A 20,929-nucleotide genomic window follows, 5' to 3' on the forward strand; every position below is an offset into this window, starting at 1 on the left:
TTACTTTTCTTTTTCAATAGAAGTGGTAAAAAGGGCAAAGTAGAGAATATTTTAGTCACGGGTAAAATATGTTATTGGCCTTTTTTTCCTTCCCCCAAGGAAAGACTATGTTTCTAAGTACGTTGATTACATTTTCAACACCTCTGTTATGGCAGTTTATGAGGAATTTCAGAGAGGATTTCATAAAGTCTGTGACAAGGAGATACTTAAATATTTCCAGCCTGAAGAACTAATGACAGCGATGGTTGGAAATACTGATTATGACTGGGAACAGTTTGAACAGGTAGGCGATAACCAAAGTGCCCCCAATCCTTCCACACAACTTCTATGTATTCCCCCCTGAAAACCATTTTTCTCCTTTTTTCCCCAAGAATTCAAGCTATATTCCAGGATACCATAAATCACATCATACTATACTGATGTTTTGGAAAGCTTTCCACAAATTAACTTTGGATGAAAAGATAAAATTCCTCTGTAAGTATTACAGTAATAGATGGATCTATAATTATATATCTTTTAAAGAATCTTACTTGAGATAAAGTCATTATTAATGATGCATCACAAATGTTAATGGCAAAGCAAGGGTTAGAACCCAGTTTCCCACCTTCTAGACCAGTGTTCTTCCTCTTACACGAGCCTGTTTCTCATTTTAAGAAAATGATAGTAATAAAGATACTGCTATTTTACTATCTTGTCTATACTGACTCTAATTCTACCTCCAATGTCAGTTTGTGTCCTCTTTCTTCACTCTAGTGAAGAAAGTTGGCTCCTAATGGAGCCTTTTATATCACATTCCTTCCATTATTTAATTATGTAAAGTCCTATGGAATTAGGACAATGGAAGCTGTCTCAAAAATTATTTTAGAAATAATAATAGTAGCAATGACCACTGATGATGATGATAATAACAACAACTGCGTTTTTATTGTGTGCTTATTCTATGCCAGGCATTGTACTGATCACTGTATATCTGTTACCTCCCTTTATCCTCATAGCAGTCTTGTGAAGCAGGTACTTTTATTTTTCCCCATTTCAGATATGAGGAAAAAGAGGCTTGAGGCATTCAGCAGCTTTCCTATGTTCAGATAGCTGGTGAGTCTCAGAACGAGAGTTTGAGCCCAGCAGTCTAGTTCAAAGCCCAGGCTCTGGACCACTAAGCTCTGTGGCCTTGTGGTGTAAGCATTACTTTTCTTGGTGGAAACCCTAGGGTTTCCCTAGGACAGACTTAATGACTTACTGTCTTACCTTCTCATCTCATTTCTCAGTTCTTCCTGAGATACACATCTTTCTTCTTGCTGTTTTTGTTGTTCCTGAGGATTTCTGAGGACAATTCCAACTTCTCCATAAACCTAACCTACTTCTCCGCAAGCCCAAGCTACCTTACCAATCTTCTCTCTTAACGGGAGACTTTTGCTTCAGCCTAGAGGACCCACTGTCTGTACCTTCAGTGAGTTCACTTACATCTTCCTACCTCTGGCTTTTTCTTGGGCTTTTTTCTGCTGCCTTGAAAGGTCACCCAGCTCCTCTCCTTGAGAACTGACCAGCCAGATGTGACCTCTAAAGTTGCCCTAGCACCTCTGACCCTGCCTTGAGTCTCAGCTTCACCTCACACCTCCTAGTTTAGCTACTCAACTTCCTTGTATCTTGGTAGTCTCTTTTCCTGTATGTAATTTCCCCACAACTAGATCATGAACTCACTGAGGATAAAGACCAAATGTCATTATTTTTCTTCACTCCACATGGTCCCATGTAGTTCTCTTTGCACAAGAGGACCCAATAACTATTTATCGAATGAAGTGATTAATTTCTTCCTTTTCATTATACGTTTTGCTCTTTCTATGAAATATCTTAACCAAATTTTATTCCTTTTTAGTTTTTCTTACAGGAAATGACAGACTGCATGTAAGAGGCATACAGAAAATGGGTATTGTATTTCGCTGTCCCGAAACTTTCAGTGAAAGAAATTTCCCAAGATCACTGACCTGTCATAATATTCTGGACCTCCCTAAATATTCTACAATGGAAAGAATGGAAGAAGCACTTCAAATAGCCATCAACAGCAACAAAGGATTTGTCTCACCCATGGTCACAGGGTGATGGTGACCCCTGGGAGTCTCAGATCTCAGGTCCTCTCACCCTTCCATCCTTTTCTTCTTTAGGTCTACTTAGTGCAAAGCATTGATGGATTTTAGTTAGAATTAGCTGACAAAGGTTGGGATAAACAATAAAGTAGTGAGTCAAGGATAACATTTTTAGTGAATCAACATTTCCTGATCCCTAAACTTGCTTTTAGAATGATTGCTTCTTTACTGAATTATTTCCTGAGCAGTAATTATTTTTAAATATACTGAATATGAAAAGCTAACAGATATTGTAAAAATCTTATACATCTAATAAACACTGTCTGAAAATATAAAAGACATGCTGAAGTTTGAATAAAAACTATAAATTAATTCAACATGTTTTTGAGGCTTGTAGGTATATATTTTCATATTCTCCAAAGTTTTGATTTTAGCCAGACAATCTATTTGAAAAATCAGAATGTTAAGGGATTCATTAACTTATTGAATAATGACTTAAGCTCAATGCTATATTCCAAGAATCATTCTAAATGCAGATATCATTATTTTGGTAAAGTGTTGAGCCCAGCCAGGAACTCCTGTCTAATTATAATTGGGAAAAATGAAGAACGTGAAACATATTTCAGCATCATGGCTATAGAAGGAATTAAAGGAGAGACATAAGTATGTCGGAAATGAATTTTGTGGATCAATTCCATCTCATATTAAATTTTTTTTCTAATTCTCGTATTTTGAGGCTTTTTCTTTTATTTTGTGCTAGTTGTATTCTCTTATAATAAAACAGCAAGTCACTGAATTTTTTTTTTAAGTTGAAGTATAGTTGATTTACAATGTTGGGTTTGTTTCAGGTGTACAGCAAAGAGATTCAGTTATGCACATAAACATATATATGTATTCTTTTTCAGGTTCTTTTTCAATTATAGGTTATTATAGGATATTAAATATTCATATTGGTGTAGTTCCCTGTGTTATACAGTAAGCCCTTGTTAGTTATCTGTTTTATATATGTTAATCTCAAACTCCTAATTTATCCACCCTCTCTTTTCTCTTTGGTAACTGTAAGTTGGTTTTCTATGTCTGTGAGTCTATTTCTGTTCTGTAAATAAGTTCATTTGTATCGTTTTTTTTCCCCCACATGTAAGTGACATCATGTGATATTTGTTTTTCCTCTGACTTCACTTAGTGTGATGTGATAATCTCTAGGTCCGTCCATGTTGCTGCAAATGGCATTATTACATTCCTTTTTATGGCTGAATCTCATAATAAATTTTAAACTCTAAGCTATTTTATAAATGCCTGTTGTCATCCCAAACCATACACAGAAGCCTTGTGTCCGGGGTACTCTGGGCAAGGAGACTATGAAGCCCACACTGGGGTGCTGATAGGGAGAGAGTGCAGGCATCTGAGGATGGACAGAACAGACACAGAGAATTCACCAAGGACACTAGAATGTGAAGTGGTCAGCAGAAACATAAGCCCCCAGTGAATCCTCATAGTTATTTGGGACATACCTGATTTCTACAGTAAATGGAATAAAGGCCCAGATATATTCTATTTGAATTTTGAGGGAAAAGGTTTTTACCTGTAAATCCTGGGGATCCTTAGGCACCTGACTTCTGGGTTGTGTTTTTCAGGTCTTTCAATGCCAAAATTACTTTTTCTATGCAAATGGGTGAACTGTACTAAACATTTTAAGAAGAGATAGTACCAATTCTTTACAGACTTTCAGAAAATACGGAAGAGGGAACACTGCCAGCACTGTCCTAATATCAAAACCAAATAAAGACATTACAGGAGAAGAAAACTACATATATCTCTCATGAACACAGACACAAAACTCTTCTACAAAATTTTAACATATCAAACATCCAACAAAATATAAAAAGGATAATACCTTGTGACCAACTGGGATATAGTCCAGAAACGCATTTGAAAATCCATTATACTTCACTATAGTAGACCCAAAAAATCATGTAATTACCTCAATAGAGGTAGAAGAAAAATGGACAAAATTCAATAGCCGCTCATCAATACTCTTAGTAAACTAGGAACATCCTCAAGCTGATAGAGTCTACACACAGCTGACATACTTAATGCTGAAAGACCGAAAACTTTCCGTCTAAAACTGGGAACAAGGCAAAGATGTCTCTCATCTGTTCTATTCAACATTTTACTAGAGGTACCCCTTACAATTGGGCAAACTGAAAAAAGAAGATATAATGATTACAAAGGAAAGAGTGAAACTATCTTATTTACAGACTACATGGTTATCTGTAGGAGATTCAAAGGGACCTCTGAAAAACTACTAGAACTATTAAGTAAATACAGAAAGGTGTCAGGATTCAAGGTCAAGCTATAAAAATTAATTGTATTTATATATACTCACAACAATCACACACTGAAATTTTTTGAAGTACCATTTGCAATATCATCAAAAAAGTAATAGTTAAGGATAAATTTTTAAAAATACGTTTGTTCACTGAAAACTAAAAAATACTGCTGGAAGAGATTAAAGAAGCTTTAAATTAATGGACAGAGATATGCTCATGGACAGAAGAATCAATATTATCAGCATATTAGTTCTTCACAAATTGATCTAATTTAGTGCAGTTTCAAAATCCTTGCAGTCTGTCTTGTAGAAATTGATAAACTAATCCTAAAATATATATGGAAATGCAAAGGACCTAAAATAGCCCACTGAAGAAGGACACTGAAGAAGGACAATTTTGAGACATAGTTAGAATCCACAGTAATCGAGGTAGTGTGGTTCTGGAATAAAAAATGAACATACCGATCAGTGGAACACAATAAAAAGTCCAGAAATAAATCCAATCACATGTAGCCAACAGAGTTTTGATGAAGACACCAAAACATTTCAATGAGTAAAGGCAAACTGAAACAGCTGGAAATCCATAAGAAAAAAAATGGGCCTCTTCCCTTACCTCACAGCAGAAAGAATAATTCATCTGAAACATAACAAAGCCCTAAAGCTATAAAACTTCTGGAAGATAACATATAAGAAAATCTTTACTTTGGGTTAAGCAAACATTTCTTAAGTAAGACAAAAAAAGGCATAAACTATGTAAAAGGAAAAAAATGGATAAAGAAAAAACAATTGCATCAAAATTTAAACTTTAGCCTTCAAATGACATTTTTAATAAAAGGCAAGCAAGTCACAGACTGGTAGAAAACATTTCAAAACTTATCTAATAAAGGACTTGCTATATAACAAAGAACTCTAAAATATATTAAAAAAACTTTAATTAATTAATAAATGGGCAAAAGATGTGAACACTTCGCCAAAGAAGAGAGAGAGATCAGCACTAATAAGCACCTGAAAAAATGCTTAACATCATTAACATTAGGGAAATGGAAATTAAAACAGCAATAAGATAGTGGACATTGCAATTATTTAAATTAAAAAGACTGACAACACCAAATGCTGGCAAGGATACAGAGGGACTGGAACTCCCATAAATTGCTGGAGGGAATGCAAAGTAGTTTAGTATTTTGGAAAAGTGTGGCAGTTTCTTATAATGATATTCCTATACTTAGCATTTGATACAGCAACTCCGTTTTTAGGTATTTACGCCAAAGAAATGAAAACATTTATTCACTGGAAGACTTGTTCACAAATATTCATAGCACCTCTATTCATTGTAGCCCCAAACTGGAAAGGAATGAAATACCCTCCTATTGGTAAATGGATACAGAAATTGTGGTTATTTCCATATAATGGAATATGATTCAACAACAAGAAAGAGGGAACTACTGATGAAACCATCAGGACGAATCTCTAAAGCCTTATGCTAAGTGAAAAAAGGCAGACACACAAGACTGCAGACGTTTGATTCTACTTGTAAGAAATCCTAGAAAAGGGAAAAATAATACATTGACCCAAAGCAGATCACTGGTCTCAGGCACCTCAGTGTGGGCTGTGGGACTAACTGCTAGTTCTCTTCGTCACTTTCATCGCGATCCTGTGGCAGAGTCTGGAACAGAATGCTCAACAAACTTTAGCTTTCCTTGCCACGATAGTTTCTGGAAATTCTGCAAGTCCGTCTGTGTCAGGGCTCCTCCTAGCGGAATTGTAGTGTTTCCTCGAAAGCCATTTGGTTCAGGAATTCAGGTGGCCACTGCCTGCCCGGGACACTTTCTTAGCCCTGTCCACTCACCTCTTAATCTGCCAGCATCCTGTTTACTTTGGCAGCCTTCCAGCCCAGTCTTGAATCGATCGAGTTTCCCTTTCTCTTTCCTTTTCAATGCCGTCCCCTTAAAAAAAAAAAAATCAGTTTCATTTCTCCCTGAACGGCCGGCTCCGCCCCCAAACAGCACGTTGGAAGCCCGGCGTCTGGGCAGGGGCGGGGTAGGGAGGCTGCGGTTCCCCGACGCCGCAGAGCGCTCCGCCAGCTCGGGCTCAGCACCGCGACGTCCGGGGTCGGTGGACGCTCTCAGGCCTTGGCCGTCTCCCTCTCTCCTCTTGCCTCGGGTCAGGTTGGCCCTTGGTCTCCTCCGAAGGTCCGGAGAGAGGAGGCGCGGCCGTGGAGCCCGGGAAAGCGGCGATGGAGCAGAGGTCACAGAAGAGTTCGCGGGGCGGCGCGGGTTCGACGCCCGGGCGGGTCCCCGCGTCTAGGCCCCCCGCATCCTGGACGCTCGCGTCCCGTCCCGCACAGCCGCGGGGCTCGAGGCTCTGGCTCTTCCCCAGTGCCGCCGGACTCCGCAGCGCGCTGTCCCGGAGGACCGAGGCGACACGCCAGATGTGCTGCACGCACGGGCGTCTGGCGGTGCTGGAGCGTGGCGGGGCCGGCATCGAGGTCCACCAGCTGCTGGCGGAGAGCGACGGCGCCAGGAAGCCGAGTGAGTGCGGCCGGGCAGCGTCGGCTCGGCCCTTCCGCCTCGGGCTTGGGGGTGTGAGTGAGGTGGGCGGCCGGGGTCCGCGCCTGCGGGTCGGGGTCGCGGCCGACGCGGACGCTTCTCTCCCGAGTGGCCTGACTTGTGGGTGTACGGTCCTTCTGCAAACGGCAAGGGAGACTCAAAAGGGGACACGACGCCGCAGGAGTCCGCGGGGACGTCAGAAAGGCGACCGGCCCAGGTGTTTTTCGTGTTTGGCGCGTGCAGCATCCCTGAGCTCCCCTAGTCCTGCTCCCAGTGGACTTGGAGTTGGGCAGGGTGCTGGCGAGAAGTCCGCCGTACGGAGGGAGGGAGTCTCATCTTAGCCAGGCAGCATCTCATTTTAGCCAGGCTGCCTCTTTCATTGGTTTCTGTTCAGCGTGTTTTTCACTTCTTTTTAGAACACACCCGCTCCGATTTTGGGAGAACCTTGTTTACGTTATCTTGTTCTCAGTGATTATGCTATTTGCAAACGATTTAAAGAGCGCTTTCAGTTGCGCTTCTCTGTGGTAATCTCTGTACAGATTAGGTCAGATACTGTGGCTTCGATTTTACGGAGGTGGAGCAGATCGCCACACTCTTAATCTTGGAAAATTTGCCCGTCTGAGAGAAGAAAATATTTTACTTTTTGTTCGTTTTGCTTTCAACTTGAGCGAAGTCGAGGATCTTTTTTCTGTTGGTCATTTGCATTTTTGACGGGGTGAACTGTCTCATTAATATTTTTGCCTTGCTTTAAAAAAATTGAGTTGTTAATCTTTTAAGTATTTTTTGGAAGAGTTTTTGAATGTTGAGTATGAGTAACTATATGTCGGTCATATATGTTGTAAAATTTTTCCCAGCCTGCCTTTAATGTTATTTTTTGGCCTACGTCAGTTTTTTATTTTAAGGAGGCTTATGGATTTTGTGTCATGTTAGAAAGCTGTTCACAGTCCAAGTTTTTTTTTTTTAATTTTCTTTTTTTTTTTTAATGGAGATACTGGGAATTGAATCTAGGACCTCGTACATCCTAAGCGTGCGCTCTACCACTAGGCAATTTCCCTCCCTTCAAGGTTTTTTTTTTTTTTTTTTTTTTTAATGTTCTCATCTTTATAGTAATTTTAAGCTTTTACTTTTAAACTTAAAATTTTTGATGGACTTGGAAATTATTTTAATATGAGTAGTGACGTAGGGGGATCTAGATTAATTTGTTTCTCCAAAATGGCTAACCCAGTGTCCCAATACCCCTTCTTTTTTTTTTTTTTTGTAACTGGTTTGAAATGCTGCGTCTCTAAACGACTTTAATCTGTTGGGCCATTTTTCTTTATTGCCAACCTGTTTCGGTTCTTTTAGCATTTGTATTATGAAGTGGTTTGTGCTTTGCTATTTTTACATGAATAGATTTTATTTCGTTGGAACTGAAAAGTGAGAAAATGGTCCCAAACCTTTCCTACTTTTTTTGGCGAACAAGTAAGAGTACGTGGTAACTAGTGGACGGTTTTAAATCTTTAACTTTTAGAAAGTGCTAAATAGACTCTAATGCCAATAAAAATTCTTTTAACAACATCCTTTTAAAGTATAATTTCCCAAAGACAATTCTTCCTTTTAAGACTATAGGTCTTGGCTTCTATATGGAGCTGTCAGGAGGGGCTATTGTTATTTGCTTTGTTTTTTTTGGAAAGAGGGTATCTCAGAATGCACAATATATTTACTCCTAAAATGAGCTATGTTGTTATATTTTTTGCAGACTTCTTCATTTCTGTCCCTTCAAATTTAATTTCTCTCTCTCAACTTATTAAACAGAAATCTAAAAGCAAATATTTAATTAGCTATTTTAAAGGTATATTTATTCAATTTAAAACAAAGTATGAATCAATGCTTTCCCAAATTAAAAAATCCGTTGTCAAGGCACCAGTTATTGCTCATTTGTCTGCTTTCCATTCTTGAATTTTCTTTAATGAGAAGTTCATGTTAAGTCAAGAGTTGTCTAGGTGAAATTTTTTTCCAGGTGTTTTAAGTGTATTGTAATGAAATTAATAATAATAGTGGGCAACAGTCAGAGTGATGATAGTTCCTGGTTGGATTTGCTCTGCAGAGTGCATTAAGTTAGGAAAAAAGATGAAGATACATTCCATGGACCAAGGAGTGGAGCACATGCTGATTCTGTCCTCAGACGGAAAACCATTTGAGTACAACTATAGCATGGAACACGCAAGGTAGGAAAAATTTTTTTCTTTCATTGAAAGTTATTTAAACTTTACTCAAAGGCAATCATAATTTTTGTAGGAAAATTATGATTTTTGTCCCCTGCTTTATATAGTGGCATCTTAAGTCATCAGTGAATTCTGAACTAATCTGTGAATTCTATCAGTAAACTGTAAATCAACTTATGTCTCCTAGCGCACATACCATGTGTTACTTTGGCATTTAACGGAAATGATTGATTAGTCCATGTAGCCCCAGATTGGACTTTCAAATTCATTAACTCAATCAACCCTCACACTAATGCCACGTTAGATTGACAGAAATAGTTTTCAGACTAGTAAAAAATGTATTATCACGGAATGATTTGTGAGACTTTTTCCTGGTAGATTATGTGAATTAGACCTTACATCTTGTATTATTCCTGTATCATAAAATTATTGTTTGTGAGTCTTAGAATCCTCATACTATAGTTTTATAACGCATGTTATTTGCCTTTTAAACTAATTAAAATGTATATTATTTTTATAATGAATTTAGATGGCTGAATGTGAAGCAGTAAATTTGACATTTTTCTTGAGCTTCAATCCTAATTAAATATAGTTAGTAATTCTTACATCAATGTTGTGACTTTCATTATGTGATCGACATAAAATATATTTTCTTTGATCAGGTTTCAGTGCATTTTACAAGAAAAAAGTATAATTCAGATCACATGTGGAGACTATCATTCTCTTGCACTCGCAAAAGGTACTTTTCTGAAATATGAATTGTTTTTTAGAGCAAAGAAATGTGTGTGCATAGAAAACTAGTAGAATGTATGCGTTTCACTTTGTAACAACAGAAATACGGTTTTGAATTTGATATGATCCAGAGCACTTCTAAAAGAGACACAAAATTAGAGATATTTCTCGGACCTAGAAAACCTTCAGGTCTCCATAATTCCTATGCCTACATTTTGTTCTGTCTAATGACAAAATGAAAACAATTCAGTACTTTATTTAAGGGAGAGCGACCCATGGCTTGAGAGTGTACTATGCTCACAAGCAGTGGAGGATTCTTCCTGAGGGGTTTTGGGCGAGGGTGAGTTTCACAGAGTATTAGAAGCTTCATCAGCAGGGCATGATCGGCTGAGGTGGCATATCTGACCTTATTTAGAAAGATCAAGGAATGAAGAAGTAGAGCCCAGGGTGGCCTTGGTGTTCGGGTCTTGCAGACTGGGTCTGTGCTGCGTTTTGGTCAGCGGGAGCATCAGAGGGCGGTTTGCTGACATGGCCGGGACGGCTCCACCTTGAGCCTGGAGATTTATTTCGACAGTTCCATGTGTTTTATTTTTCAAACAGGAAACAATGAAAATATTCAGAATAATCAAAATCATCCTCTGTGGAGTCAGGACCAGAAGGGTCCTTTTCCACACTTCTTTCCCTTTTCCTAGTGCTCTTCCGGCTCCATGGTGGAGCTCACAGTCCCTCGGGTCTGCTTTTATGGCCAGTTCGCTTGCCCCTGACGTGCTTTAACATTACTTTTTGCATTCGGGGATTCTCCCCAGCCCTTTGTTACTTCTTATGTCTTATCAGACACTGTAATGGTGGAAAAGGGAAGTGGTGAATGTGGATTATTTCCTGAAGAAACTTGACCATGGAGGACTAAGACAGGAAGGTGCTAGAAGGGAATTCAGGGTCCAGGAATTTTTTTTTAAAATATATAGCACAGATATAAACATAAACTGAATGGAAGCTGGGGTTCAAGTGAAGTAAATCATCAAGTATTTGACCTGTATTGAAGGCCCTGTTAAGGTCTGAGTGTGTAAACTTGGAAAAAACTGGTTGTTTGCCTTCACCCATTTGTGAACAGATATTTCATTTTGAGTATCTCCCATGCCCAGGTTGTGAAGGTGAAATAGACACACTCTGCCTTCAAGAAGCCCAGGATCTAGTGATGTGGGGGGAAGGGGTTGTTCAGGGTTTATTATCAGTAAATCACAGTCTAGGGAGAATGAAAGTTGGGAAAGCAAGAAAGGGAACTGATCCTGCTCATCATTAAATTCTTGGTGGCTGGTAGGCACGAGATAATTATGTTTGAAGGAAAATCTCTGCCTCCCACCAGGTCCTGCACAGAATCTTGCAAAGCGGTGCTCAGTAATTGTTAATTTTCTGATAGGCTTTTTCAGACTCCAGTAGATACTACCCTCTCTGTTAGATAACATCTGAGAACTTTTCTTATGTTTCATATATTCAATTAAATGGAAGATGATGCTGACTTTTTCAAGATACTGTGCTGTCGTTTCAATTTTTTTTTTTTTTTTTGGCAGGGGGAGGGTTTTTTTGGGGGGTAATTAGGTTTATTTATTTTTTTGATGGAGGTACTGGGGATTGAACCTAGGATCTCATGTGTGCTAAGTATGCGTTCTACCATGTGCTATACTCATCCCCCTGTTTCAAGTGTATTTTTAAATTGTTTATTTAGCATCTTCAGGCACTTGGCAGGGGAGAAAAAGAAAACAGTAGTTTTAGGTCTTATTTTCCCAAATGTAGAATGTTACTGTCTTTCATAGGCCCATCCTGTGGATTTTTAAAAATAAGTATTTCTTGAATTTTATTATAATATGTTCAGATAGCTTTTTTCTATCTGTCTTTGTTCATTTGGCTGCTGGAACAAAAATAGACTGTGTGGCTTAAACAGCAGACATTTATTTCTCACAGTTCTGAAAGTGGAATTCCAGTTCAGGGTTCCAGCAGATTCAGTGTCTAGTGAGGGCCAGTCTTACAGATGGAGAAGTCCAGCGAGAGCTCTCTGGGGTCCCTTTTATAAGAGCATTAATCCCATTCACGAAGGCTCCACCCTCCTGACCCCATCTAATCCTCGTCACCTCCCAAAGGCCCCACCTCCTAATATCATCACACTGAGGGTTAGGAGTTCAACATAGGAGTTTTGGGGGGACACACATTCAGTTCATAGCACTACCCTTTGAGTAGGCGGTAAGGAAGTGTAACTGTTACTGCTAAAGGGAAGGTTCTCCTAGTTTTTCTGACTGAGACACAGGAGATCTGAGAAGTCCTGTCAGTTTGAATGGAAGAGATTGTGATGGTATAGCATGGATAGCATATATAATGTCCTAGGGTGACGTCTGCTGCATTTTAAACTTACTAAGACAGCATTTTCTTTGTTTATGTCAAGGTGGTGAGCTTTATGCTTGGGGCCAGAACTTACACGGCCAGCTAGGAGTTGGAAGTGAATGTACCTCAACCCCCACACCGCAGATTGTGGAGCACCTGTCGGGAGTCCCCTTGGTTCAGATTTCTGCGGGAGAAGCCCACAGCCTGGCCTTATCCATGTCCGGAAACGTTTACTCATGGGGAAGAAATGATTTTGGACAGCTGGGCCTGGGCCACACCGACAGTATGGAAACATTTTCAAATTTATATTATCAACACATGTATTTGTTAGATAAGAGATGGATTTAACCCAGACCTCCCTATCAAAAATGGTTCAGATCCCCAGTCTCATTTGCACTGTTCTTCCTGGTTATCCCTCTATTTTCAGGGCAGAATTGGTCTCAAAGACATGCACGATGTGGGGGTCATGGCTGTAATTGAGACACGTGTCAGGGCCGAGTGGGAGAAAGGAGAGAGCGTTGGACTGGGGGTCGGAATGCCTGGGGTCTGATTCCCACTCCAAAGTTAACTAACTGCAGGGCCTACCCGAGTCACTGCACTTTTCTCTAGGTCTTACTTTCTTTTTTTGTGATGAGTTTGGATGAAATGACCGTCAAGGTACCTGTGCACTTAAATGTCTGTTAATAAAATTATGTCATGACAAAAGGATACTAAAAGTCTATTTAAAAACTCATCTATTCTAACTTTATTCTATAAGGCATGACTTATATCTGTACACACACACGAAAAAACAAGTAATTCGCATTATTGAGCTACCTCCACAAAGCAGGTGGCAATGTTTCTGATGCTCCCACTTTATTAATAGAGTTTTCAGGTGTGGTGATGTACACATTACCTCCTGGGTTTCTGATCAAACTCTGCGTTTCTGCCTGACATGGCCCAATGCTAGTTACGTGGCCCAATGCTAGTTACTCAGGAGAACCTGTAAGTCAGTGTTAGAACAGTATTCGAAGGAGGAAAATGACTAAAAGACACTTGAACTTATTTTTGCTGAATCTCTTAAGTGCTTGGACAAGAAAATAATCATGAAAGAAAAAAAGGTAGTGTGAGTCAAGGACCCTGTAGTTGAGAATTTGAAAGAAACAAAGAATCTTTATGTTCACGAAAAGGGTGATTCTCTGTGGGAACTGGAAATAACCAGAAATACTGCAGGGAAAGCTAATTAAGTCAGGTTAAAAAGAGAAGAATGGGCTCTGGGAAGTGGCTTGACACTTTTATTGGTGAGGCCCCAGTGTGGCTCTACCTCCACTTGGAGACTTAAACATAACGGACAGGGTAGAGCCTTCCTTGTCAGAGTGTGCTGGGGGCTGCGGTGCTGGGCTGAGAGGAGGTCGCCCAGGTACTTATCAGTGGCAGGACTCCGGTGTGAAGTTCGGCATTTCCTTTGGTCACGTGAACTCTCCTTCCCTTGCACAGATAAAGATTATCCTGCCCTCATTGAAGCACTGGACAATCAGACAATTGAATTTCTCGCTTGTGGCGGCTCTCACAGTGCCCTGCTCACGAAGGTGCGTGTACCCTTGTCCCATTGACTGTAATTCCGGAAGGATGCCTTGTGGTGGGGAAAGCACTGGAACATGGAGATGTGGGCAGTTAGTGTTTCCTAGGGAGGAAGGGTTGCCACTTCCTACATGCAGCACTGGCCTCCTGGTAATTGGAGGTCTTTGCTTTTGACGGTGCTTTTATTAATTATTCACAGATACCTTTGCATTGGTGAATGTTACTTCTGTGTCCTGTTTCTCTAGAATCTGATATGAAGTTCCCTTTCTTTAGGATGGGCTGGTGTTCACTTTCGGTGCTGGAAAATATGGGCAACTCGGTCACAATTCAACACAGAATGAGTTAAAACCCTGTTTGGTGACTGGGCTCGTTGGGAATAGAGTGACCCAGATAGCATGTGGAAGGTAAGTTGCAAACTGTCAGTGAAAATTGATGAAATATATACAATAAATTTAGATAGGTAGTTTAATAAAATTTCGATCAGTTTCTTTGATTGAGATAAAAGTATCGAACATTTTTAGATAGGTAAAGATGCTTAATTTACATTATTAGATAATCATAATAAATCTTTATTTTAGTATATATATTTGTTTTCATTGATTTTTTTTTTATGAGCAGATATGTTTACTTTCTTTTGCTCCTTTAGTGAAATACCTTTGTAACAGTTCAGATGCATTTTGTCTTTAAGAAAAATAAGTTATCACTTATTGGGGAAAAAATAGACAGACGTATTAGAAAGGATTGTTCAGTGATGTAATCACTCTTTCTCACACACCCCTCCAGGGCCAACATTCCATGATTCTTTCAGAGTGGTCACAGTATAAGACAAAGTCAGTGGTGGTTTGAATAGAATGTTTTTTAAAGTTTGATTTTCACAGGTCTTGTTTTTAAAACAAAAGTAAAAAAATTCACTCAAACACTTTGATTTACTTAACAGTTTTCTTCTTTGAACATCAGCCCACTTCTCACCAGTGGGATGATGGGTCTGGGTGTGGTTAAGAAATAGTCACACAGATAAATTTATTCCTCTTTTGGGTAATTTTCTCCTGACTGAACACAAGCAAATTCATACTGTATCTGAATGTTGGGTTCATTTGTTTGTTTACAAACCTTTACAATAAAAAACTGGTGTATGTACTTTCAGTCTATAGGCATATTCTCTTAAGATCTTGGAGTAAAATTATATAAATAGATATTCTTAAGGTAGACTAGCTTATTGGGATGGTATGATTCCCTGCATTCAGTATCTCTGCATTAATCAAAGGAACATTGTCACCACTTTGGATTTATCATAACACACATTCCTCTGAGTTGCATGTGTTACAGGAGGAGCCATCACTTTAGGGATGTCTTAATGCAAACCAGGGCAGTACCCCTGCTAAGAGAGGAGCATTCACTGGAAAGACACAAAACTCACTGGAAGCTATTATACTGATGGTCATTTTTATTGTAAGAAGAGGACATAAAGTAGAACCATTCAAAGGAAAAGATGCATTGGACAGAGACTAGAAGGAGTCCATATGAGGAGATTCTGGTGTCCTCTCCTGTTCAACCCATGGACATTGTCACCTCCTCCCAGCCTGATACATGGCTGTGAAGAGTACTGCCAAACAGGGAAGCTCACCCAAGTCCAGGATCGTTACTGGGGTTTCATTGCTTCCTTGTGATTGATTGAGTCATTGCCCATATGGTTGAACTCAGTCTCCAGCCTCATCTGCCCAGAGGTTGGGCTTATGTACAGCTGGAGGGGCCTTCCATGACCCCCTGGGTAAACTATTAGGTGTGGCCTTATTGGCCTACAGTGAATAACAAAGACACTTCTGTCCCTTGGGAAATTCTAAGAGTTTAGACATTACCTCCCAGGAACTGAGGACAAAGTTTGCCAGACCTCTGAGTGAGGCCAAATTCTTCACTTACACATCTGTGTAGTGGGAGCAGCCATCAGGCAAATCAGTAAGATAAACGTCTTTGGGAAATAGAGTGTGGGTTCAGAGAGGATCACCTAATTCCATCTTCTAGGATGGGGAGAGGATGGACTCAGAGATGGCTTGTAGGAGGTGGTGACTCAAGCCAAGGCTTAAAAAAGGAGTCGAAGACAAGAGGAGGTGTTTGTTCTGACAAAGGGAACATCATTTGCCAAGGTGCAGCATGGTGGTCTTGAGAGGACTTAAGGGTTCCCAAATCGTCTCAGCCACACATAGTGATTTCTTAGTTTCCAGGTGGCTAATTTCACCCACTGGGAGTTGGTGAATTAGTTTTACTCACTGGGTCTCCTAATTTCTGCCGTTACCTATGTAGCTGCGTGCTCTCATCACTGTGGATCATTGAGAATTGACTGTATGTGCTTTTATTTAACAGGCGGCACACACTTGCCTTTGTTTCTGATTTGGGGAAGGTCTTTTCTTTTGGTTCTGGAAAAGAAGGACAACTGGGAAACGGTGGGACACACAATCAGCTGATACCACTTCCCATGAAATTGTCATCAAATGAAGAGCTCAAATTTGGTAAATCCTGTAGGAGCACAGGATTTGGCATAAATACCTTTGTTGAGAAACTGATTTTTCCAAGTGTGTAATGTGCAAGAAAAAAGATGTATGACTACGGAGGGAGTTTTTCTAGGCATTGGCTCATTTTTGTACTTGTAAACAACTTGAAAATATTCAATCTGATTCCTTAAGTCAAAATGACCATTCGTTTTCTCTTAGCCCTTCAGAGTAAGATTAATGTGGACTTAAAATGATACAATATAAAACAGACTGTGTGGGTCCAGGGGCCCTTGCAGCCTCTGGTTCCAGCGTGCGAGGGACCCTGTTAATCCCACGGCGATACAGACCCCTCCGCGTGCCGAGCAGCTGCCGTACGCCGGGCACTGGAACTGTACTGCGTACTTGCGTGTGTTGTCTCACCTGTCCTTAAACAGTTCTGGGAAGTGTGTGCTCTCAGTCCTGTTTTACTGGAGGGTACAGAGACCTGGAGAGTTCGGGATTAGCCCCTGCCTGGTGCTTTGGCTCGATTTGAACTGTGCCCTGTGTAACTTGAGCTCTTGGCTGTGAAACATTCCACTATTCAAGTGCCTCTGAGCACTGTGATTGCTTGTTTCTGAAAGCTTAGTGGTAACCCGGAGTATCAAACTCTCAGTTCTTTTGGAGAAATGAATAGTAGGGTTATTTCCTTAAGCAGTTCATATATTATATTTGGTTTCTTATAACCACTTACATGGACTTTTGAAGTACTTACATTCTTCACAGCCAATAGTCATTGATTAAATCTTGAGTTGTAGAATAGGGTTTTTAGTAACAGGAGCTGAATTAAACCAGGGAAGAGTTAACTAGTCAAATACTTGTTTGACTGTGTTTTATATAGATAAGCATTTATATTAATTATGTGTATTAAACTGATACCACATGTCAACCTTACAAATCACCTGTTTACCAACTAGACTTCACCCTAAAGTAGATACATATTTCTGCTTTATGGATGTGAACTGAGTCTTTGTCAGAAAGATAAAAGGACTAAATTTAAGAAGCATCTGAAATTATTTAGATTGGGTGTATATATTTGTGCCAAATGAGTTTCTAAACTCTTATTTTTTGTAAATCCCTTTCAGAAAGCCGCACCTCAGAAAAGGAGTTAATAATGATTGCTGGAGGGAATCAAAGCATTTTGCTTTGGATGGAAAAAGAGGTAAAAATAGATCTTTAGAAATTTCATAATGTATTTTAAGCAAAACAGAAGGTTCCAGAATCTAGATTTGGTGAACTTCAAAATCATCAGGTTACTAGGCTGACTTCTGGGGGATGGCTAGACATTCTTGACCCTTTGTTGTCTAAACTACATACATAACTACTCATGAAAGTCAGCAGATTTGCCCTCAGTGTGTGTCAGATAAGTGTGATTTCCTTAGACTCTGCTTACCTTTTGGGAGGCTCCTTGCCAATGGCATTTTGGTCAGGGTTCTAGTGAGCCAGTAGGTTGGCATTCTGAAGTGACTTTGCAGCTAGTACTAAAAACAGACGCAAGATTCATAGGCTTTTGAATAAACAGTACATAACCTCCTCATCCTACTTCACCAAGGCAAACTGAATTCCTCCTACTTCTGTACCCAGTCCTTTTAGAATCTTCCCACTCAAAGCTGTCTCATGTTCGGTTTAATCTGATTATACCTGTATAAAGTGAGTATTGGGGCATTCAGAGAAATTTACTTTGAATCTAAGCCTCCTTGGGCAAGAAATTGGCAACCAGGCAAATGATTGATTGCACCTTGGTAGAATCTTCCTTCATGATTTTCCAGAGCTATATTATCCAACTTGTGAGTATCACTCTCCTTAGAAGGTGCCTGAAAGTTGGATACCTATTTCTGTTGTGTCTAAATTACTATATTTTACTTTTTTGTTTAGAATTCCTATGTTAATCTGAGGAGGAAAATTCCTACCTTGAATGAAGGCACTGTGAAGAGATGGATTGCTGATGTGGGGACTAAACGGTGGCAAAATACAAAAAGGTACACTCCATGTGTCTGACGGTCTGCTCATATAGCTCTCTAGAGCATTGTTTCCCTAGCTGGTTCTGCACACTGCAGAGATGCAAGATTTTAGTGGTCCATTAGTTAGAGATCTCCAGAGAAACAGAATCAGTTGTGTGTGTGTGTGTGTGTGTGTGTGTGTGTGTGTGTGTGTAGAGAGAGAGAGAATGAGATTTTAAGGAATTGCTCATGCAGTGGTAGGGGCTGGCAGTGAGTACAAAATCTGTAAGGCAGGACAGCAGGCTGGAGACCCAGAGAAGAGTTGATATTGCAGCTTGAGTCCCAAGGCAGTCTGGAGGCAGAATTCCCTCTTTCTCTGGAGACCTTAGACTTTTTCTCTTAAGGCCTTCAACTGATTGGATGAGGCTCACCCACGTTATGGAGAATAATCTGCTTTGCTCAGAGTCTACTGATTTAAATGTTAATCTCATCTAAAAAACACCTTCACAGCAACATCTAGATTGATGGTTGATCAAATCTCTAGGTACCACGGACTGGCCAAGTTGACACATACAATTAACCGTCACAACTAGCATGTAAGCTCCATGAGGGCAGCTTTCTTTACTGCAGGACTTCTCTGGGCCTTTGATGTGTTTGCGTAATTGTGACTTTGAGCAGGAAATAGAGCCTACAGTTTTCCAGCCCTGTTTGATTTTGGAACTTCTTGTTTGTTGAGCTAATATTTACAGGTGGACAGCTTGGGCAACCTTGCTCTAAATGAGAGAATTCCTACCACCTGTAAAGGTTATTCTCATTTTTACAGGTCTTTCCTTTTAGAGACATTTTTAGGTATCACTTTCTATTTCTGGAATGTGGTTATAAGAAATGCCTGCATCATAACTTGCAGAGCACAAATGATAGAGAACTATTGATGCAGGTACTTCTAAGGTGGCCCTGAGTGTACCTCCCTCCGTTTTGTTTCTGATAATTTTTTTTATTTCCACCTAAGTGGAATAGAAATAAATAGGGCTTGGAAAGCCAGGTGGGTTGGGAATGTTTTATTTGTCCAAGAAAACACTGACCCTCGGTCAAGCCTTCTTTCTTTTCTTTCCCTGTGGTTTCTCTGAGTACATATCTTTTTATTCCCCATGTTTGCCTCTGAAATTTTGATATTTAGCAAATGAAATAGACTTTCAGATGCCCATGGCAATATGCAAATAAATCAGAGATAGAGGAAGAATTTTGAATGACAATTATAAGATGTTTTATTATCCTGTTTCCTGCTGTAAGGAGTCATACTCTGATTTGTTTTAACCACCATTTTATTCCTGATCTAGGGAAATCAGAGAGATATTTTCATCTACTGCGTGTCTGACTGGAAGTTTTTTAAGGGAAAGGTAATATATATAGTAAAGTTAAAATTCTGTTAAAAACACTATGTATAGATAGCATGGTGACAGTGGTTAATAATACTATATTGTATATTTGAAAGTTGCTAAGAGAATAGATCTTAAAAGTTCTCATCACAAGGAAAAAAAACTTATAACTGTGTGGCGATCATTTCACAATATATACTATGCATACATCAATGCGTTATGTTGTACACACCTGAAACTAGATTATGTTATATGTCAGTTATATCCCAATTTTTAAAAAAATGTTTAAAAAAAAAGGTTTGATGGTAAAATAATTATCTATGTCTTTATCTGTTTTTAAAAATTACTTTTTTTTAACAAAAGCACACATATGCTTGCTGTAGAAAATATCAAAAATACAGATATGAAACAAAAAGAAAATGAAAATCAGCCAGAATTCACCACTTAAGTGTAATAGCTAGCATGTATATATATGTATATTTTTCTATGCAAATGTGTTCTTTTACAAAAATGGGGTTATATTGTTTTATACATGGCTTTACACTTAATATATTTGCCCATTTTCCATTTTATTCAATTTCCATATTGTTCAGTATTTTCCTGTAACATTATTTTAATGGCTGCGTGGTATTCCATGGGAAGGATGTACCTTAATTTGATTATTTCCTTATTGTAAGATACTAAGGTTTCTTTGAATTTTTAACTATTATGAAAGAATGGTTTTGTACTTCTTTTCCTAAATATTGGTATAATATTTATTTAAAAGAATTTTTCTACTTCTAGACACTGAATATATGTATTATTTTACGAATAATGTGTCTATTTTTAGACAGTATATTCAGTATAGTATAGATATGATTCTTGGCTTAAGATACTTAGATATTTCATTAGTAATTTTTTTATTGGAATACTAAGAATTTACTGCTCTGAAACCCCTTTTTTGGTCCCCGCTTATATAGTTCGTGTAACTGGGAGAAATGATCATTTTTTTCAGAAGCGAGAAAAACTTACCTTTTTTTCATTGGAAAATAAATATTTATTGATTACTCATTTAAGTTAAGACAACATGTGAGTTAAAGTCAGATAGCAAACATATTGTTAATGAAGCCTTGATATTTTTTGACATTTTAGAAATAATCATATGTTGTCAGCTACATTTTCAATTGTTTTCATATTCAGCCAAATTTTTTTAGTTATTGTAAAGCTGAGAAAAATAATTTTTTAAGATGAAGTAAGCTTTAGAAAAAACTTTTCATCTGGATAGAT

The 20,929-nt window shown here is 39.0% G+C and overlaps 2 protein-coding genes across 3 annotated transcripts in view; both read left to right on the top strand.

Annotated features, from left to right (window-relative positions):
• HERC6 (HECT and RLD domain containing E3 ubiquitin protein ligase family member 6) overlaps positions 1-3,361 on the top strand; it is a gene marked incomplete at its 5' end in the record, with an annotated part of 42,244 nt that extends 38,883 nt beyond the window's left edge. The window contains 3 exons of the mRNA XM_074352827.1: positions 100-283; positions 372-474; positions 1,874-3,361. Of these exons, the coding sequence (XP_074208928.1) occupies positions 100-283; positions 372-474; positions 1,874-2,097 (511 nt within the window). The remainder of the gene's footprint in view (positions 1-99; positions 284-371; positions 475-1,873) is intronic.
• A 3,061-nt stretch (positions 3,362-6,422) lies between these two features.
• HERC5 (HECT and RLD domain containing E3 ubiquitin protein ligase 5) overlaps positions 6,423-20,929 on the top strand; it is a 37,852-nt gene continuing 23,345 nt past the window's right edge. For both annotated transcript variants that reach the window (XM_010966131.3, XM_010966132.3), the window contains exons 1-10: positions 6,423-6,938; positions 9,043-9,163; positions 9,823-9,899; positions 12,327-12,548; positions 13,742-13,833; positions 14,099-14,229; positions 16,184-16,329; positions 17,433-17,509; positions 18,223-18,326; positions 19,625-19,684. In XM_010966131.3, the coding sequence (XP_010964433.2) occupies positions 6,644-6,938; positions 9,043-9,163; positions 9,823-9,899; positions 12,327-12,548; positions 13,742-13,833; positions 14,099-14,229; positions 16,184-16,329; positions 17,433-17,509; positions 18,223-18,326; positions 19,625-19,684 (1,325 nt within the window). In that variant the 5' untranslated portion in view covers positions 6,423-6,643. The remainder of the gene's footprint in view (positions 6,939-9,042; positions 9,164-9,822; positions 9,900-12,326; positions 12,549-13,741; positions 13,834-14,098; positions 14,230-16,183; positions 16,330-17,432; positions 17,510-18,222; positions 18,327-19,624; positions 19,685-20,929) is intronic.

Source organism: Camelus bactrianus, chromosome 2 (genome assembly GCF_048773025.1).
Source record: "Camelus bactrianus isolate YW-2024 breed Bactrian camel chromosome 2, ASM4877302v1, whole genome shotgun sequence".
Taxonomy (NCBI): Eukaryota; Metazoa; Chordata; class Mammalia; order Artiodactyla; family Camelidae; genus Camelus; species Camelus bactrianus.